The 22541-nt window shown below is 40.4% G+C and overlaps 1 protein-coding gene across 1 annotated transcript in view; it reads right to left on the reverse strand.

Moving 5' to 3' along the window:
* The window catches only part of LUZP2 (leucine zipper protein 2), a 196988-nt gene extending 176885 nt beyond the window's left edge, over positions 1–20103 (reverse strand). The window contains exons 1-5 of the mRNA XM_044426109.1: positions 20055–20103; positions 19293–19362; positions 11567–11684; positions 8976–9046; positions 4583–4664 (exon numbers count right to left, since the gene is read on the reverse strand). Of these exons, the coding sequence (XP_044282044.1) occupies positions 4583–4664; positions 8976–9046; positions 11567–11684; positions 19293–19362; positions 20055–20103 (390 nt within the window). The remainder of the gene's footprint in view (positions 1–4582; positions 4665–8975; positions 9047–11566; positions 11685–19292; positions 19363–20054) is intronic.
* Positions 20104–22541: the final 2438 nt, after the last annotated feature.

Raw genomic sequence — 22541 nt, forward strand, 5'->3', positions numbered from 1 at the left:
ACAAGTGTAATCTATACTGTTTATTTCCATAACCTGAAAGAAGTTACTTCAGATTTTTGATATTCAAAAATACAAAACATATGATAAACTGCATATAGCTTCTTATACATTCACCAAAGCTCTGGGGAAATCCAACACTGTATTCTGTAACAAGAGAAAAATGCCTATTTATCTTTCTTTTTGCCAATATTTCATAAATTTTCATTTTTCTTATTATCTTAAGGGCATTTCTTATTGTACCTTTAGTGATTGAATGTATTTTGACTTGCCTGCTTTGGGATTCATTTAGGCTATTTTCTTTATCTCATGTTTGTACTGAACATGAAAAATCAGCAGAAAGATTCTATCTCAGAATAGTATAGCTAGCTAAGGTAGGAAAAGTGGCATTAACTATCCAGCTCAGAAATTACAAGTAGAACAATCTTTGGGAAGAACAATAAATCTGGATGCTGCAACAAATTTATAATCTACTAAGGATGTAATAAGGTAAACTTTTTTCCTATGTTTATCCATAAAATCCCTGAGGTTTATTCATGGAGTCTGTTTTTCCAAACAACACAGATATTGTTCCACATATGTGTGATATTCTCAATCTCCAAATCAGTGTTTTGCATTGCAGTTGCAAATCACATATGCACTTAGCTTATGGTACAATTTTGCATGTATCCACCAAGCAACGAATCCCATTGAGTTCAATGATGCCGTCGCTTTGCAGCCTCAGTTTCACAGACTGAGCCCCATTGCAGCAGAAGCACCACAGTTCTGTGGCTCTTTACGGAGTGACCAATTTATCCTGGCATAAGGTTTCATGGACTTCCCTCACTGGACAGAGCACATGAAAGCTTATGCCATGACAAATGTGTTAGTTTATAAGGCACTACAAAGCTCTTTGTTCTTCCCTCTGCAACAGGGAGCATATCCAAGGGACAAGAAAAGAATAGCTATCACTTTTCTCCAACAAAACATCGCTTCTGTGAATCTTTTGGGACTGGTCGTGTCATGGAACTCTACATACAACGACCTATGAACTTTTCAAAATTCCTGCAAGGTAAATGCGATCTGGCAGTCTCAGAATTCATGGCACATTGTATCCATGCTGATGAGCTTATTTAGTCCTAAACGGAGGACCTGAGTCCCATTTGAGAAATACAGCCAGCAGAAGTTGCTGGAGGAAACTGGCACACAGGGCTTGGGACCTAAATATATGAAGGAATCAGGTGAAATGAGCTCATCCATATTGCTACAATGTGCAGTGAACTCTATGACCTCTACATAGCATTGACTTTGCAGAAATATTGATAAGTTCTTCCTTCCTCTGGCAGTGAAAATACAGCAATAATAAATTAAATATTTAACAAGCTGGAAGAAGTTGCTGGGGAAAAATGGCAGGTAAGGGAAACATAAAAGCCCTACTCTCACCCTTCTCTGCCACTTGTTCCTTCTTCCCTGCAAATGGGCCTTCCTTTATACTTTACTGAAGCAGAAGATGGGGTTTTGGAAAGCAAAATTGGTGCATAACATGAAGTTAATTTCTTATTAGAGGTTATCTTGAGCTTGTAAGTCATGGCTAATGTGAAATTGAATAGATAATTCAATAAATATGATGGATTTTCTTCCACTGTGCTAAGACACACCCTTTTAATATTTTATTTTTGTTGGGGATTGATTCGTTTAATTGTTTGGGGATTTTCAGTGTACTGCTCTTCTGCCCTCTAATTCTGGAAACATGCACTAGGCAGCTGCTACCTGTTTTCTTAAAATACTCTGTGTTAATGTATCTATGTAACATACAGTAAGATGCTGATTGATTGCATTATAGCTAATTAGCTAAGAAAATAAAAGAGCCTATCAGTCTTGTTTTCATAAGAGTTGTCACATCACACTAGCTTTCCTCAAATTCACACCAACAGCAAGTCTGTGCTTCAAAAATGAACTAAGTGATTGCAAAACCAGTTAAAGGCAGATATGACTACATCCATGAGGTGCAAAGAAAGATTAAACCCTGCTTATTCAAATGACAAAGAAATTATACAGACTCTTTTCAGCAGCAGGCCAGTTACTGACAGTAATAACACGCCTTCCCATTTCTACTGTACCTTCCCTGCTCTTATTTTTGACGGCATTCATGCCCCACATTCAGCTTCTCATTCTAATAACTGTACTGAAATCGCACAGACAAGCTATTCTATAGGCAATGCAGCTAAAAGTTAGTATTGTGACAAAGAGTTTATCCATAGAGAAATCAGTTTATGCAGAAGGATGATGAGTGGATTTTCCCATGGTGACCCTCTTATCAGACCACGGAGCTAGGTGGATAGAGAAGTGATGGGACCCACTAAGATTAGATTCAGGTGTGGGGATTAGATAGGGAAATGGTGTAGGGAAAAGTGCTTAGCTCACCTTCCCATAGTGCTGCAGCCTGGGTCAAAACTGGGCTCTATGGAGTCTCCCAGATGTCCATGTCTACTATTTTACTCTTGATGACCAATCATTCAGTTGTTTCCCAGTTTTTGTGTTGTTTTTCCTGACTTTAAAAGGTCAAAGACCCTCTCTTCTTCTGCCTTTAGCACTGCTGAGCACTGGAACACAGCCACTAAAGAGGATCCTTTCACTCCTTGCCAAAGCACACCTGTTAGCAGCAAATTTGGCACATAGCCCCTTCCCTGTACAATTTTCCTGTATTAATCACTCTCTCAGCTGCTACTCGCCCTGTTCTGGAAAATATAAAAATAACTTTTAAGCCCTTGCTGCTGCTGTTTTAAACAAGGTGTACTATTAGCCTGGCAGGGGGAAGATTTCACATGGAAAATAGCATTTCCCCCAATACAGGGTACCTGAGCCAGGGGCAACTAGCAGTTTACTTGAAAAAAGAGAGAGAGGTGGAAGATCCAATCACATGAATGACACACAGCCAGCCTAGCTTACGCTCAGCATGATGTAAGAACATTAGAATCTGTTCAGGCATTATGCTTCAACAAGTAATTCTAACCTATGAGCCAGCTCCATTTCCAGTGGGCACATGTGCATCCACTTTGCTGCTTCTGTGGCCAACCTTCCTGTACTGAATGCAGTGGTCTGATGGGAGTGTCTATGTCCACTTAACTGAAGCAGAAAACCAATAACACACTTTCTCTTTATCAGGAGCACTGCTAAAGCAGAATTCCCAGTCCCAGTGGTGCTTAGACACATACCCATATTTGGCTCAAAGGACAACAAAACCTCCTTCAGAGCTTCCCGTTCCATGCTGAAAAGTAGGAATGGACCTGGCAGGATTGTTGGGTCCAAGGGTGACTGATGTCCTACACAGATGTCCCATGCTTAGCCAGTGTGCCAGAGCAGGTCTACGATCTTCATGTATTCAGGCTCCTGTTACCAGAGGAGTCCAGCCAGCATCAGCTGTGCTTGTTCCCTGTCCCCAGAAACTTATGTAGGTCTTCTGACATGGAAGTTCAATTTGAGCTCTTCAACATTCTCATCTTCCATGCTAAGGCTCATTCCATGTCTTGACCATACCCATCTACAAACTCTTTACTTCCCTTTTGATCAAAAAGTGTGCATATCACCATGAATCTATTTCTAAAAATATAGCCGTACATGCCCTGCTATTAAAAGACTGTATTCATTTTTCAAAAGTAGGCATGTTTATGAATATTTTTCCAATGTACACCTGATACTGAACACTTGGCAGGAGAGCCAATGAATCATAGGAACCGAGTGAGTCAGAAGGGGTCTCCTGGGCCATCTAGTCTGAACCCCGGATCCAGCCGGCTCCACTCATGACATGCCTACCATGTGCATGTCTAGCCTATCCTTGAACACCCTCACCAATGGGGCCCCAACCACCTCCAGTGGAAGCCCATTCCATACCCTCGGGGCCCTAACTGTCAGGAAGTACTTCCTGGCATCCAAATTGAACCTTGGTTCCTTGAGCTTGGCTCCATTGGAGCAAATCCTGCCTTCCTCTGCAGGGGAGAACAGGTGTCCACCCAATCATGCAGGTTTGTGAATCACCCTGAAAACCCCCAAATGCATGGACTTCAGTGGCAGATGGTGTTGTGTCCTAACAGTGAAAAGTGGGTAAATCCTGACCAAAACCAAACTGAATCACATTTCTAGTTGACCCCTTATGATATCTAACCTCTATTGCTAGATCTTAGCATTACTGACCATTGCCATGCTACCAGGGACTTCTGGGACTTGAATTCCAAAGCATCCTGAGACATCTATTCTGCCCACCCTCACCTAGAATATCCTATAGAACATTGGGTTCCTTGCAGGAAAAAAGTCAGGGTATAAATATAATACTAAATTATAAAACATGATTTCTAAAAACAGTCTTCTCTACCCTGGTGCTTTCCAGGTTTTGAAGTACCACTTCTTTCACCATTGGCCATACCGACTGAAGCTGATGGGAACTGAAATCCAAAATATCTGGAGGCATCAAGCTGGAGGAAGCTGCCATATAGTGTACACATCAATAATCCTCTTAATTCAAATATACTCTTGCTATGGAAGTATTTATAAAGGATCAAGAATGAAAAGGTAGAGCACAATAATAACTAGAAAGGATAGAGACACTCACTGTGGCCTGTTGTTTTTCTGCCTTCTCAGCAGCCTCATTAAGCTGTTTTTGAAAGGCCTCCTGGAGCGATTTCATTTCTTCCCTAGTTGGTTGAAGAGACAAAACACAAACTTCACGTCTATTGTCCATTAGCACAAAACACGTTATGTTTACTCTTGTTTCATGACAAGGGACTTTTAATTACACAGTATAGGCACTGCTTGTGCTTTGTTGAGGTGGCTTATTAATTAACCCAGTGCACACCAGTGAAGTTCCTGACAAAAAATTTAGAAAGAGGAAATTGCCTCCCTTTTGTATCTGTTGTCTTGCCCGCTGTGCAAAGTATTGCCAATTGTATTATTCCTGCTGAAAAATGTGCACTAACCATATGCAAAGAAAAGCTAAACATGATGAAAGACAAATTGAACCAGAATAATTATATTGTTGTGAACAGGAACTCATCTGCATTTGCTTTCAAACCAGTAAACAAAACAAAAAAGAAGTTTTGAATGTTAAATCTAATTCATCAACCCAAAGCAAACTGCATCCTTGGATTTTCCACCTCCATTCAGGGAGCAGCTATTGTTTAGAGAGAATCATTTTTTAAAAGTGTGTTGCCAGTAAATGTACCATTACACTGGCCATTATACTGGAGTTACAGAATTGTGAGACAGTGGGAACAAATATCTTTAGAAAATCAGCAGCACCAAATCATATCTACAACTACGTGTAGACGCATTGCAGCTCTGACAGTGTTACTGATGAGTGAAGATAGGCTGATTCACAGCAGCTGAGAATAGGTGGTGTTAGAGAGGGTTGGAGGCTTGTGCCCCAGAGTTTCTGAGCTGGGTGCCAAATTGTTAAAGCTGTGCCAGTCGCCAGCCTCTTTCCCCTGATCTCAAGAGCCGTGCCATTACTAGGAGTCCTCAAAATTCACTCTGTTAGAAGATCAATAGGCAGTGTACCGCGATGGTGCCAGCCCTGTAAACTGGAGGGGAAATGACCACCTTTCGTTCCACAGTATTTTCATGAAGTCCAGGCTCCAAAATTGCCTAACAGCTCCATGATTATCTTGCTTTCTCAGACTGTGCCTGAATCTGCAGACAGCTGCCTACCCAACTGCTACTGGGCTATCACCCTCGTCCCCTGGGACATGGTAGACAGCCAAGATGGAGAGCAGGTACTTTGGCTGCTCACCTATTCATGCAGTGTCAGAGACCTTCCTTATCTGGTGCTCCTTCCAAGTTGGCTCAGGTCCATAAACTTGGGGAAACAGAAGGTTTGTTTGTGAAAAGCGTTGGAATGAGCAGCAATATCTGAATCTGGGGCAAGTTAATGTATGATTATATGGCTTTCCCTACTTGCTTCAGTGTGTCTTGAGTTCTGCAATCATCTTTCTGGACTGCACCTGGTTTTTGCATGATCCATGGGGCTAGCTTTGGGTGGATGCACAGTCTGGGGTGTTTGTACTAGGCTGGAGAAAGGTGAATACACATGGGAAGAAGAAAGGTCTTCTTGCTATTTTCTACCTGAAATTCACAATGCCTTGTTATGCAAATGCACAGGTGTACTGTGGCATAATAAGCTTTGATGGACTGGCATTCACTATAGGAAAAGTTATTTTGAAAGATGTTGCTTTTCAGTTAATTGGAGAAAAATGGCACTTTCTGAAAAAAAGGTGTAGCAGCTCTCATGATCTTTGCTCCACCAGATCCTCCTGAGCAAGCTGACTTTTTGCCCATGTGTGTTTCTACCCTGTTCCTTGAACGTTTCATCCTGAGGCTTTTTTTTTATTTTATTTTATTTTGGAAACCAAATGCCCATTCTTCCCATTTTTCCATCTCTTTTTACACAGGTGGTGTCCTTTGGAAACAGGGTTGTTTAAGCACACACACACATTTTAGAGCCCAAGACATCAGCTCCAGGCAGCTGATTTGGGACAGCATGAAAAAGCAGCAAACATTCAATATTTAAGGTACTATTGTTGCATTTTCATTGCCAGCTAGGAGAGAAGCACCTGTAAGATTATTTTGCCTCAGGGGCTAAAACAACTTGGCCAGCTTTGAGTACCACTATTAACATTGGCTGGGGTGCCATTTAGAAACATAAAAACATAGAAACAGAGCGAGTCAGAAGGGGCCTCCTGGGCCATCTAGTTTGCCCCTCAGCTCCAGCCGGCTCCACTCGTGACATGCCTACCATGTGCATGTCAATTTTTCACATAACCTGCTGCTCTGGCTCAGGGAGGTAAAGGTTCTGTACTAAAAGCAAGTGAGTAATTAGCTTGCCTTGGATTAAGTTTATATCTCATAGCAATTATTTTAAAATTATGATCATATATTCACATATGTAAGTAAGATATGCAAAACTGTGCATTTTTTGCCCTATGAGCAAATTTTCCAGACCTTCTAGGTTCCTAGAATCTTCCTTGGCTGGTGCAATCCTTGGCTGGTGCAACATAAGCAAGACTATAAACTAGAGATGAAGTGCTGGTTTCTACCAAAGCAAAAGCTCATGGTGTTAATAGAGACATCCAGCAATAAGTGACAGGCCCAGACAGAACACACTGTTTTGATTGGAGCAGTCCTGTATCAAACAAAAGAGCAGCTGTTTATCCTGCCTATTAGGGTCAGCGCAGGGCTTCCTGACAGCTAAATAAAATATAGCCCTTCAATAGCTAAATGGGAGAGCCCCTCCCCTTTGTTTTGGAAGATTTATCGCAGAGTATTCAAGGCAATGTTTCAGGACTGAGATACTGTGTATCTGACAGGAAGTGCTTGATGTGTTGTTTGATCTAAATTCCTCAGGAGCCAAACATACAATAGATGCAGAGCATCTCTTGCATTAATTACAGACCAGTTGTCATGCCTTGGCATTTTATCAATAGCAGCATCTAGAAATGTGTGCTTCCATAACCACAATGGGACCCAAATCCAGGGAGTCTGTAATTATTATTAATTGTTATATTACCCACAGAAGTCGTTTCCATAGTTTTTGTTCAGACTGTCAGAAGAAAAACCATAGGGAAAAAAAGAAAGAAAAGAAAACAAGGCATTTTTCCCAACAAACTGCACACACAGTGCGGTCTGTCTCTGGTAATCAGCACAGTGAAGTCAAATTCTCTATTTGTTTCTTCTGGAAACAATCTTCATGCATTTCAGATGGGTCGCAGCAACTTTGAGATGGCACATTGCTTTGCAAAAGGGAAATGCTATCTGTTTATAGTATCTCTTGGGTATAACATGTGCTTTATATACTGAAGTCAGACAAGTATCCAGAAAGGAACATGACCAATCTAGAAAGAGCCAACTTTGGGTAGAGAAAACTTGGGTGGAAAACCCAGATTTGAGTTTTGGGAGTATTCCTGGACGCCACATTGCTTCTGGACATCCAGGTAATGGCTGTGGCCATGCTTTTATGTACAGCCATATGTACATATGTACATGCTTTTATGTACAGCACCCCCCCCCCAAATCAGCACAATCAAGTTAAGCTCTGCATTTGTTTCCCTTGGAAACAATTTTCATGCCTTTCACATGAATCATGATAACTTTGGCTGATGCTTTGCTTTAGAAAAGGAAAATGATGCAATGTCCTTTTAAAGAACGTGGCCTTTCTCCAAACGCTCAGAAAAAAGGCTGGGGGGAACCAAAAGGATGAAATCTATATTTTCCAGTTACTTAACATCCCTCATTATGTGATTAAAGTATTTTAAAATGTATTCTGTAGAAACAAGTGCAGGTTTCAACAGTTGAACACAGAAACTGAATAACTGTTGGAGACAAAGTGTTGTTTTTTAATCATTCAAGCTTAATAGAAATTGATATAACGAGGTGGGATTAAGAAATTCTTAAACATATAGGCCACAGTGCTATGTACTCTTCATTTCATTTAATGTGACTTAGTTCAATTAAGCATGGATAAGACTCCAGTGTCACAGAGCGTCCCTACTGGACATAGCATGGAAATTGTGTCCAAATTCTTCACATTTTAACTGGGAGGAAAATGGTTTAGCTGGCCGGCTGGAGGTCTGTCATTGTTGCAGGGAAATCAGGAGGAAGTGGATTCCCTCTGCTGTCACAGTCTCAGCATGACCCCTCTTCATTTCTGTGATGTTGGTCCAGCATGAGGCACAAACCAGCCAAGTAGGTTTCCTTGGCAGCAAGGAGCAGGGGTTCGAGATCAGGTCTCATCCAGGGGGATCTGCCAGATCCTGTCACCCATGAGGGAAGCTTTGTTTTATTTGTGCATTTAAAAATTAAACTGATATTAGGTCAGTTTGTTACTTCTGTGTTGTTCTTTTCTGCCAGGACTGTTCTGTTGTGCTTCCTGGCTCAACATGATGCACATTCATAGCCGGTGCCAAGATGCATAAGTAAAGCAAAAATTAAAGCAAATAAAAGCTGAAGCATACCTTTGTTTCTGGCCTAATTCCAGGAGTTTCTCTACATCACTTTTAGCAGACGCCTCATCATTTTTCAAAGACTGATGGCAAAGGGAAGAAACAATGTGTTACCAAGGAGCTCTTTAACATTTTTCAACAGTAAAACTATTAACGCTGACCCCTTTGATCAAATGGGTTTCTGGAAATAGGAACATTTAGGACTGGGTAGAGGAGGAAGGGGAAGAACAGAAAAAGAAGGCAATTTATTCCTTTGCTGCAGACACTTTCAGCTATAAATCTATAAGTAGGGATGGTGGTAAAGGTCACATAAATTCAGCATGTCCATACAGCACTTTAATTATGCCACAAAGGATTACCTGACCTCCTGTCATTACAATATTAAGATAGATGGTAAGTTCACATGTAATTGTGCTTTTTTGTGGGACTGGTCTGCCTTCTCTGTCAGAATATTAATACCTTGTAGCCAGTAAAGATAAGCAAATCATTCTGTTTCCAGCCCATGCCACTGGACAGTTATTTTAAGTATGAATCATCATGTATTTTCTTCATCATCATCATCACCACCATCATGATCATCATTGCCACCACCATGCTGCATGTATATCCTACTTTTTTTCCTTGTGAGCTTACATAGCCCTGTTTTATCATAACAACAACCCTTTGAGGTAGGTTGGGCTGAGACTCTGTGACTAGCACAAAGTCACCCTTTACAGCCAAGTAGAGACTAGAATCCAGATCTCCTGGTTTTCAGTCCAATGCTATGACCACTGGCTCTTATGACACTGGATATTTCATTTTTCCAATTGGATTGGTGGCACAAAACCTGGGATTTGTAGCGGAACACACACACACAACTTTGTCATAGGTTTGGAGGAAAATATGACTATGTTAGAGGAAAGGTCAAATATGAAACTGCATTTTGTGTATCATTTTCACCCTTGTGACTGGCAGTGCAAACCTCAAAGTTTGTAGTACAATACTGGCTCAAAATGTGTATGGCATATGTGTAGAAGATATATCAGATTTAGAGGTTTATAGTTAATATAGCTTCATTTTATCATGTGTTTACTCTTAAGCTCATTCTCTCAGTTTTTAAAACTTGCATGAGAATTCACATTTACATAGACATTATAAACATAGGATCTCTCAGTATAGATTTTTTTAAAGTGTGCTTTCCTATCATACATTTTAAATGGTTTCCCTCCATCAAACAAGATCTTCAAACACATTTTGAAGTGTTTTTAACCCAAGCACTGTGTTGGAGCAGTCAAGAAGTATAAAATCTGAATTACTAAGTTCTGAATCAGAGTTTAGTCCCTGGAGCCATTTGTACATGAGGGGTTCAGCCTATCACTTTACCAAGGCTTTTGCTGCCAGATTCTCAGAGGGATTAAGATAAGCTGCTTTATGTTTTGTTTTGCTTTTCCCCTGGGTTTTGCTTTCTTTGCCTTTGGCCATATTCTTTGCAAAAGCACTGGGTGGGCTGTTGAATAAGAGAATTACACAAACACAGCAGTGGGCCTCATGCCACCCTTCTTGGAAGTAGTACACTTTCCTCAGTCAAAGGCATGGAAATGGTTTCAAAGAACAACTTTCAGAGGACCTGAAAGTTGATGGCATCGGGTAAAGTACCCATAAGCTACCAGGAGTGAGGAATCCTGAGCATGCAATAAATGTCTCATGGGGAAAGGCTCTAGATAAGGTCAATTCATATCAAAATTTACCATTTCCACAAGCATCCTGAAAAGCCACAGCCAAATATGTGGAGCGGGCAATATGTCAAGGCCTAAACTTCGCAGGGGACAGGTAGTAAGGTATTTCTGATACTTCATCCTCTGATGTTCCAGCTTTGGGATGAGAGAAGGGATTTCTCTTTTGAGTGGAAAGTCATTCATCGTGTATTATGAGACATTTAATGCACATAATTTGTGTGTGCATGTGGTGTAAAAACAAATCAAAGTATTTCTGATGCTTTCATACCCCATCATTACTGAGCAGCTGGGATTTGGGGTGTAAAGAAAACATTCGTTCTCCAACTCAAACACTCCTCTATCACCCAAAAAAGTGGAGGCTCAAAAGATGTACACATTTTAGTATACGCATTGCTTCGCTCGTAGATTGAGCCTTTTCTCTCTGTGCTATGGAAACCCCAACTTGTTGCCTTTCACACACCATCAAATCCATCACCATGAGCTTAGGAAGGCCCATGGCAGCCTTCTCCAAATTCTGCCTGCTCTGTGTTCACTAGAATGGAAAATTCATTCCAGTGGAGATAGAAGCTTTACTGGTGAGTAGGGCAAGTTGGGAATAAGTAGGTGAATTCAACAGAAGTGGAAAACTCTTATGCGGTGAGGAATCCCAACAATGCATAGACTCCTAGTTACATTTAAGTGAGCACAAGTTGAAGTAACTTTCAGGTCATCCCCTTCAACAGCAGGAGACGTTGGCAAGCACACAAGCCCACCAATATGCCTATGCCTGCCCCACTTGCTTGGTCTCTGACCTCCTTGCAAGTTTTAATCAGCTTGTGAGCAGGCTGAGCACCTGCACAGGGCTAATGATATGCCCATGTCAAAGAAAGGAGGGAAGAAAAATCTGACCTGGAGGTTTACTTTAATGCCTTCAAGTTCCTTGGATGTCTTTGACAGCTGGCGAAGAATGTTGCTTCTTTCCTTAAAGACTTCTTTAAGCTGTCTTTCCATCTCTTCATAGCCCTGTCTAACACAGAAAAAGCATTGGTAAGAGTTTCTTAAAATAACTTCAACAAACCAACCTTGAAAACAAAGTTCTGGTTTATATTTACAGAAGTAGGATCCTGTTCCATATTGATATTAAAGAACTAATTGCTGTCTTCCTTGTTGCCTTCACCATGACAGTAACTTGTCAAATTCACTCATGCTTAGAAAATGAATAGCTTCCCTCGATTTTGCAAAGGTTAGTTCAGTTGATTCTTAATATGTTGTTGCAATCAAGTGGGAATGCCATATGACCTCATTTTCTATGCTTTTCTCAGATTTGGGCATGTTATCAAGTAACTTTTGGGACAATGATGACAACAGGAAGAAGGTAGATGCAACTTCCTAGATTGTGTAGAATCAATCACTGGAGTCAAAATGGACTGCAAGTATTCTGCCCAATCATTTAGGGAAAAATTACCCCAATGGTCTCACCTTTCATTGCTATTACCAGTGAAGGAAGTTAGCACTGATGTGTCTGAAAAATAATGATATCTGTAATAAGAGGAGATTCGGGATGAATCACAGCTCAATTGTCTACAGAAAAAATCTCCGAGTCACTTTTGAAGTTAGAGGAAAGGTAAGGGTCTTCCACCGAAAAGGAAGGATAAATCCAGGTCTTTAGGATGGCTGTAATTGGGCAGCAGGATGTTCCAAGTTGAGCAAACAAAAGAGAGCAGCCAAAGCCTTTGTGTGCTTTATACCCCAGGTCTTAATTCAGGTGGACCATATGACTGTTGGCATTTTAGTTATTAACAATTGTGCTGTCAAATGCTGTGAAAACCCCCAAGTTTACAGTCCTGCACCAGATCTTTTGCTTTCTAACCAATCCTGCATCTCTAGCTGTTTCTCTGATATTACTGCTTAGATGTTTCAAAGTCAGTATGCCCAGGAGGGAACTTCACATCTTTCTTCTCATCTTCTCAATCATTCCGTGACAATATCCCCATTCACCTACTGATTATGCATGAAGCCTTGGTTCATATTTTCATAGTCCTATGTATATTCAGTCCATTGCCTAAACAAGTCACTTCTCCTTTACAATTTTTTAATCACTTCTTCAGTGAACATTTCTGGTCATGCCTCACCTTATGAGAGTTGCTGCGAATTTTCTCTCTCTGGTCTTCCACTGTTCCACCTTCATCTGCTCAGATCCACCCAGGACCCCGTGTCCAAAATAATTCTCCCCACTCTGTCTTCTGACCATGTGATGCCATGCCTCAAATCCTTTCAGTGGCTTTCTGACCATGCCTGAGTCCTACACAAACCTTTTCTTTATTACCTTCAAAGGCCTTTTCCTTCTTTCCCTGTCTGCACATTCCTTCCTCTGGCCTTCACTCATCCAACTCCACCCATCTCCCCTGCCCATTTTCTTTGCCAACTTTTATGCCTGGATCACATTCCCAGACTTCTCCCAGATCGCCTTTCTAGACCACGGATCCATGCAACCATTTCCCTTTCTGGATCATTTCTCTGGCCTTCCTGCCTTTTTGCAGGTAAGAAAGTCAAGGTATATGCAAGTGAAATAAGTACATTTTCTTACCCTGATTACCATGGCCCTGCCTCCCTTCCTCCTCTGTCATTTCTCTGTATTGACTTCCCTTGGAGTCCTATCTTTGTAAGCTATCATGTGCACAGATAGGGGTATATAAGTATTAAAATAATTGTAATATATTTATATATTTATTTATAATATTTATGTAGTACTACTATGTTACAAAATGTCTAAGCATGGGCACACACACAAATCACATTCCAAGTTTCAACTTTAAAGGCACATTTAAGATACAATTTTAAAAACAGTTCCAATCACAGTAATAATGATTTAGAGCAGTGCAGGGGCAGTAAAATGAAATGTCATGGTTAATGTAATTTACAATCCAAGAAAATCCTGGATGAGCAAGTGCATTTCAAGAGGCATTGCAAGATGCCACATGTTTTGCCTCCCAAAATGCACAAGGAATGGTTTTCCACAGGGTGAGTGCTGCTCCTGAGCTAAATCTGCCACCAAGGTATTACATGGTGACATTCCAGTAATTTTGGAATGATCAGCAAACTTTCCTGGAATGACATTAATTAGAAAAGGCAGTCCAAAATTGTTGAATACCTTATATGTCAGCAACTTAATCTCGAACATGGTTTGGTAGCTAATGGTCAGCCAGTGCACTTCTTTTAACACAGCTCATTTCTTCCATCTTCCAGATCATGGAGGCAGTCCAGGAACATACTTACAGCAGTGGCCCCAAAAGCCACTGAGAAATCATGATTACAGTCATTTCCCCCACCACTTTCTCCCAAGCAAGGTCTCCATCAAGGCAACTAAGGTCAATTCCATCACAACCTGGGCCTGAACAGAGACTGGAATGGATCCAGATAAAAATGGATCAGTTTTACTGAAGAGCGTCTCTAACAAAAATGCCACTCTCCTCAGCCACAATGGGATGTTACTGACCAGCTGGCATAGCTATCTGAATCCAGAGGAATTTTTCCAGGCAGTCGAGTCCACACCATCACACACTGTTTCCACTTCTTCCCTGGTCTATTTGGTAAATGGCCTGAAGCTAGCTCAACCTATAACTTACAATAGGGTCGAGAGAGCATGCATTCGGCCCACATCTTCAAGCTTCAAACAATGAAACTGATGCCACAAAACGGGATAAGACAGAACCAAACATAATGTGTCATGATCCACAAAGTCAGAGGCTTTGCTATAGTTTATCAAACACAGACTGATCTTCTACTGAAATTCTTTGGTGTGCTCGAGGAGCCAATGTATATTTACAATATGATCTTGAGTGCCCCTTCATTTTTAGATTTCAGCCTGAATGTCAAGCATTTCTTGGTCCATAAGGTAAAGGTAAAATCCTTTGTTGCAACACCTTAAGTATGACCTTGCTTGCTTGGGAAATTAGTGTGATGGTGTTATAATTGCATTTACTTTCCTAGAAATTGAAATGTATAGTTAATGTTTCCAGTTTATGTCTTCCAAGTGCTTTCAGAGCAGATTTCACTTCACTTTCTAATATTGCAGGCTCTTCCACATAGGATTACTCTTCATAAGAGCCTGTCATCCTTTCATCTCTTCTGTATAGTTCTTTTTCCATATTGATTCCACCGTCTTTGTATTTTATCCAAGTTCGATAGCATGTTCCCCTGTTGGTATTTCAGCATTCTTAATCCAGGTTTGAATTTCCCTTTGATTTCTTGTATCTTTTGGAAGAGGTCTCTTGTTTTTATCTCTTGTGTTCTTCTATCGCTTTCCACTAGTTATTACAATATTGTGGCTATGAGATACTCATTACAAAATTGCATGAGTTTTGTATGAGTGAGATGAGGACAGGTGAGTCATATTTTGATACTCACCTGTCCTTAACAATTGTGGGAATTTATTTCCTTCCTTCCTTCTTCCTTGATCTTTTTGTTACAGGAATTGCCTTTTTGCATTTCTCTGGTTTCAGTCCACAGTTCTTCTAGCTCATGTTCAATTGAGTTCAGTAATACAAATCTGTTGTTTGTGTAAGTACAGACTCATACTTTCAGTCTCTGTGTATGTGTGTACACACAAGCAAATACATCTAGATTAAATTTTAACTCAAGGAACTCTACTTTCTCTACCAGGTCTAAGCAGGAAATATCTGTGGAAGTATCTTTTAAATCCACATTACATGAACTTCTCTAGTGACTTCAACTCTGAAAATAAATAAGCAGGTCAAAATTAAATAAAATACTGCAGCTGGTTTTGAACATCAGCATCCTATTGTTAATTGAGTTAATTAATGTTTCAAACACTGGTCTCCTACTTGCGTTCTGGAATAGTTACATGGCAACAATAAAAGTATCTTTCATTTTCAAAAAGAAAAATGTGTGTTCAAAGGTGGGGCAGGACAGAATCAGGACAATATTCTTCCCAGTCTGAACCAGTGTCCATGTGCATAGCAGAAAAATAAAGCAAATTATTGTTGAAGGGCATAAAAGAAAACCCCACAAAAATGGTGATAGATCTATCTAGCATGGATACCTTTTGTACTACAGATCAATAGCCACTTCCTCTAACATTGTTGTTCATGTAAAAGGTGCCTAATGATGCCATTTCAAGCAAATCTTCACTAAAGGAAGAACAGTGTGTCCACACAGTCCATGTTCTGTATGGATTCCATAGAACTTTATAAATATATAGGCCACTAGTGCCTATGTCCTGATGCAGCCAGGAGAGGAAAAAAAGTCCTGCAAACTTGAGCTCTGCTTTGGCAATATCAAGATACTGTCATCTCTGCATTTCATCTTAAGGACTATCAACACTGAACAAACGGAATTGTGTAGGAGGGCTGAATTTGTTCCTTCAAGATTGTTCTTACTGCAACACTGGAGATAGGATACAGGTTGTCCTTGTTTGCTCCCAAGCTTACTGCTCAGTAGGAAAAAAGAAATGGGCAAAGCCATACTTGTGACAATATCATTTTGTTTCCTTGGTTTTTTCTATGTTTTTGTAATAATTGTGAATATGTAGATATACAGATACACACACACACATGAAATATGACCATAGAACACTTCTTCAGGACTTTTTAGGATAGGACCCTTGCTTGTTTCAGTTGGGACATTTATAAATGTCAAAAGTGTACTTGAAATCTAAGTGCTAATTCCTAATAGGGAAGTATCACAAAGATGTAGCTGTGCCAACTGTTGTGCTTTGATACTAAAGCAGAAAGATGGAGATTAAAAAAGAACTCATCTCACACCCTTGCCCTGTATAGACTGGCAATGAAAAGGTTGTGTACAAATGCAAAGAAATCCACCAAGAACTTTTATTGAAGGCTATCATAAAGGGTTTTTTTCCCAGAATAAATTGGACAGCTAGTGCATTTGCACGGCTGCTTCCATCACAAGGCTGGTTGTTGTTTATGCCCCAGAGAGCATCAATAATCAAGCATTAAATGTGACTGCACTTTGAAGCACAGAGTCTTCTTCAAAGTGTGACCTATAATGAAGGCTTCTAAGTGATCATCTCAATTTCAAGCGGCCCTATTAGGAGGAACTCTCTGAACTCCACTTTCTGAACCATTACGGGATTGTTCATTATTTGTTGAAAGACATCAACAGAAGGATAGAATTTTCTCTGAATATTTCCCAGCATTCCCCACCACACATACCATACACTCTATAAATAATGCAGTGGAACAGCACTAAGCTCAGCTCTGGGAAAGACGCAAAATGCTTACAATGCTCCTGGTTCACTTGCTGCAGCTGCTGCCATTGCTAATGGCAATTTTCCCACCACAGCACTGTTGACGAATTTCCCTCTTCCAGAGTAAATCTGATCCCTCCAAATTTCTCTACCTGTGAATGGGGCTAGAATTGCAAGAAACCTTTTGCTCTCTGCTCTAAAGTCATTCCCCAAGCAAAACCACAAAACCACTGTCCCCCAAGTGTGCCCAAAATGTAATTTTCCCATGACAGATTTGCAATCTCTACTATCTCTCAGTAGTGGAGCTTATGAACTGCAGGACAAAGGTCCTACGGTTTAATCCTTGGTATCTTGAGTTAAAAGGTTCAAGTTGCAAGTAATGGGAACGGGCACTGCCTGAGGGCTGCTATTCTGAGAAGACCAGGTAGGCAGCTTTTGGGGCCATGGTTGGTTTCATGGGCACAGTCATGTAGGATTTTGAGAAATTTAAGCTCTGTGTCAGAATCAGAACATATATTTATCCAGTCAATGTATGAGTAGTTGAAATTACCCATTATTACAGCAGACTATCAAACGGATTTGAATTTTGGTACACTGCATTTTAAAAATATGAAGTGAAACAAAATATAGCCCATTCCTATATTAAAATGGAATATAGGTCAGTGTAACCAAATGTAAAGAGTTGCAAACTGGGGCCAAAAATCCTTACTGTGAATAAACACCAGTGAGATTTGAAGTAGGTGTGATTGTCGTGCATGAAACTCCGACAGAAACAGTGACTCACGAGGAGACCTTACACTTGGCACCCAGTGCCCAAGAGTCGACCCACAACCCAATGCAGGGACGGCTGAGCCAGCTACTGTGTCTTCCTCTGAGCCCCAGCACATTGAGCAAACGCCTGGACCTTTATCAGAGACAGAGAGTCATGAGAAAGAGGAAGCTGCAAGTTCTACTCAGAAGGAGGCAGAGCAAACGGCCTCTTCTCCCCCTGATGCTGACCTCCCTGAGCCAGAAACAGAAGACACAATAGGTGTCGTGGATTTTTCAAGAGCCCAGAACAGACGTATTTTATGCCGATTTGAACAGCTCCAAAGTAGACTGCGTAAGAGGGAGGAAAGGCGTGACTTGGGAGAATGATCCCACGTGGGCTCAGGAAGAGAAGCCATTACAGGGCTAACATCTGCTTAGGGACCGCTATTAGGGAACTTATCTATAGAATTGTAAATCTTGTAGACAATTAGCATTAAAGGACTTTAGTTTTATTGCTCTAGAATGCGTGGAATGTTTACATACCAGGCTGCACCTCAGGGCAGTGAGGGACCAGGAAAGGGATTCTGTGGTTGTGATGTACAGCTTGATGAAAGCACTGAATTGACCTGGACCAGTGTTCATTCATGCGCAATTCTGTTACCTATTCTGTATCCACCCAAGTATTTCATGCCTAAGGAGCAATTGTATACTTTGCCTGGAAAGGAACAAAAGGTGCATCTACACATCAGTTTTATACCATTTTGTTCCTTTTCCCTTCTTCAAAGGGAAAAGGTTATCTATTTTTCTGGGAATACATGATCTGCTTAGAATTCCCGATCAGAGATTTTCCCACTCCTATGTCTTCAGAACAGGAATTTCCATGATTACTGAGAAGTGGAAATGTCTCTAAATCTCTAGATGAGGATAATAGTAGAGGCAAGGATGCAGCTATGACGAAAGGAAAATAAGGCGACTGAAATCCAGGGAAGAGATGGATATTTAATGAAACAGATGGATCCACAGTAGTGAAAAGTGAGTTTCCTCATATCTTGCCCAATCTGGAATGGGCTATACAAAGGCAAATTATTTTCCAAATCATTTTACAAAGGAGAACATTACAAGGTCTGAGCCCCGTCCCATCCATAATGATGCCTTTGGATAGGCAGTGCTGTCTATAGGCTCTTTTGAGAATTCTGCCTCCGTACCATTCCCAGCCTCACTCTTATGTGTTGGTTCACTGTTCCTCTCCCTTTGGCCTTATGTTTTTATCTCTTAAAACTTTTTTTAATGTCTCCAATTCCAGGCAACCTTAACTGGGCATTTCCTCATTGTCAACTAAGTTTCTATTTACTAAGGGATTTTGCTTTTCCTTTGATATGTCTCTTCACCTGACCTTTTGTTAAATGTTATAACGTCCCAGCTCCTGGTAAAACTTATTGGCCTATCTATTTTAACTAAATGTTTGACCTCGAAACTATTAACCTTTTGGCTTGAACTGAACAGCAGACACAAAAGATTTAATTCTCTAATATGTTAGAGGCAAACTGATCACAGAAATGGAAGATGCTTCTGCTCCTTTAGAGTTGGAATAGTTGTGTGGGCTGTCATATGGAAAAGCCAAGAAATTTTATACATCCCATTTCTTCAAATAGAAACTGAGTACTCCCTGTCATCACAACCCCTGAAAAAAACACTCCAAGAGCTTGTTTTCTGGAGAAGTGGCTAACTGCAAGACACAGACAGCAGGAAAAGCAAAAGAAGAAGTCACTCCCTGGAAACCTTTAGTTAGAAACAACTCATTCTTCTTCAGTGAGAATATATTGAAATGGAGAGAGAGAGAGAGACTGAAGCTTAGGTCAGGTATGCATATGAACATACATTTTATGAAACCATTGAAAGTTTAGTCACATACATTTTAGTTATACACAACTTAAAAAAAACTGTTCAAAACTGTCATATACACTAACAGCATGATCCAGCTGCCCATAAGAACCTTAACGCAGAAGATGATGGGCATCCATTGGAGGGCAGGGGGAATATGGACATAAAGATTGTCTCCAATCTTCCCTGACCATCAAGACACTTGGATACTTTTAGTTGTCTAAGTGTTTTATACTAACTTTCCAGGAGCAGCTGGTAGCCCTGTCAGGATTCCTGAGAGAACAGAGGTAACTTTTTCTTCCCTTCCATACATCCCACTGCTGACTCCAATGTTGCTCTTCTGACTGCAGCAGTGTAGAAAGCTACAAAGTTAGACTGAAGGTGTGCCAAAGTTAGAGTAGCAACTCCAACCTTGGAAAGTTTCTCTGGGGTTAAAGCTAGTACTCTGACTTTTCCTATGGCCTTTTAAACAGCATCTGACAGTCATAGGATTGCACTAGATTAGTGCTGTAATGACTTAGTGCTATGCCTTCTCACCATCAGAGACTGTAGCAGCAGGGGAATAACTTAGCAGGTTCTTTAGCATTGCCTTTGCGCTAAAGAACCAAGTGGATCTTTGGTTCAGTTTATTAATGCATTTTACAGTATGCCATTGTTTTAGCCAGATACCAAAACGCTAACACTAGTACAGGACATTTCAAAGTGTAGATTATTTTTCATGGTTTATTTGGCAAAAGTTGACAGCTCACACCATGCTGGGTTTTTTATTTTACTTTTTGCAAAGTCATTTTGGCACTGCATTTTGCTCTCTAAAACCCATTAAATCCATTGAAAGATGTTTAGAAACACCATCAGTCAGGTTTCACACATTTTTATTTATTTATTGCCCTCACTCTGGGGAGTTAAGGATGGCTGCACATTGGTTAAACAATGCGAAGAAGTACCAGCTCTCTTGCTAATCAACTATAGAAAAAATATGTTTCAAAAGTATATAAAAAGCTGTCTTTTAAAAGGAAAGTTAATGACATAATTGCTACATTTTTATTAACGATATTGTCTTAAGCTAGGTAAAGCATTAGGGAGCTTTTTCTATAATTGGAAGCCCAGGAAAGCAGGTGGAGAGAGATGTAACACACCCACACTCACACCCACACACGCAATTTTAACAAGCCTCTACAGTCATTACAGACAGTAGGTGCTCTTTAGTTTTCTTTTATCTGATGATCACCCGATATTTCGCCAGAGCATTTGGTTCCTGTAGAACAGCTGTAACTGTTCCCTTTCTTGCACTGGAATGATATTCCCATTAAATACATTAGCTGCCATTGCTTGTCTATTTTTAGAAACCTGGGGCATGATTATAAACTATTTGTATGTAGTTATACAAATAGTTTTTAAGCATGCCACTTAATTGGCATGTGCATTCTGCAGGACAGAAGGGTGAATAGTTACATTTTCTTGCATTAATGGTGAGAACTTGGCATAATTTTTACTCGTCTGTTCGTTTGACAGCACAAGTCTTACATGCATATTCAGAAGTATTCAACTCCCAGATAAACATTTTGCATCCTAAGATTTTTTAAATTTCACATCAAGGCAACTTGCGTACAAGAAATTATAAAGCATGATGCAGTAAAAACCAAATCATGAAAGCTAAACACAATGTTAAAATAATCGAGAGTCTGAATATCTATATTAAAAAGCACAGTAAATTACACTAAAACATCAGCCCAGCCACCAATCCTAATTATTCCAAAACTACAACAACAATCACAGGCAGATTAAAACAAAAAAGGAAACTCTGTCTTTTCAAGGAAGGACTTCCATACATAATGTGCCAAAGAGCACCAAAACAGCATCCTTGCCGCACTAGCCATCGTAGAGGGAACTAGTCTAGGACTTAGAACAGGGCTCCCATAGCCAGTCTCAAGACTTAGGAAGCCTTATATGTTTCTTGTCACACCATCAGGTAAACTGGTCCTAAACTGATCAGGGTTTCAAAGATCAAAGACAGGGTTTTAAATTAGGATCGTGGTGAGCAGACCGTCAGTGCAATTGGAATAAAAATGGAGTGACATGCATCTAGGCAGTGACATTTTGTACCACCTGAACCTCTGAACCATTTTCAAAGGTAATCCCTTGTAAAGTACACTGCATTACTCTAGTCTGGACAGGATCAACTCATGACTAACCATGGAAAGATCTGCCAAGCTCAGATAGGATCACAGCTGATATATCAACCTCTAGTCCCTGTCATAATTGCTGCTTCCACAAATGGGAATGCATGCAGAACTACTCCCAGGCTGCATACTTGTTCCTTCATAGGGAGTACAGGTTCATCAAGAACTACTAAGTTTGTTTCCACACACACCCACAGTATCTCCATCTTATCTGGATTATATTTCAACCTTCATTCATTCCAAAATCACCTTCATGCATGCCAAGAAGTTCCACAGACTCCCTGAAATGTGTTGACAGAAGCAAGAGATAGACCTGTGTCCTCTGTGTACTTTACTTTAAAGTCACTTTCACTCAAACCTTTGTTTGGTTTCCACCAACGGCTTCATGTAAAAGCAGTGAGGACATGATGGCACTCCAAAAGCTGAAGGACATGAGGTAGAATGGAAGTTTCCCAATATTACCAGTATAAGTTTGTCATACCAGGAAGGATTAGAGCTTCCATAACAGCATACCTTCAAAACTCATTCCATCTAGGTAAACCAAAATGGTTGATGGTATGGATCCTAATTATTAGTCCAATTAAAAACCCTCCACTGGCTGCTAAGAAGGTGCAAGGAATCCTGTTCAGGGGTCAAAACCCAGCAGAATGGCCCAGCTTAACCCACCAGACTCTGGCCTACTAACCCAGTGCTAATAGCAACCAAATCTGACCTGGATTTAACCAAAACAGTCTTCTGCTTTTGTGTATTTTTTAAGCCAGGGAAATTTGCATAAGTCCCAGCTATAATTATAGCAAGATTTTATGCAAATTTGCTTTTTAAAGCAAATTGTGGCTCATTTGAA

The sequence above is a fragment of the Varanus komodoensis genome, unplaced genomic scaffold (assembly GCF_004798865.1).
Source record: "Varanus komodoensis strain SLA01 unplaced genomic scaffold, ASM479886v1 scaffold16, whole genome shotgun sequence".
NCBI lineage: Eukaryota > Metazoa > Chordata > Lepidosauria > Squamata > Varanidae > Varanus > Varanus komodoensis.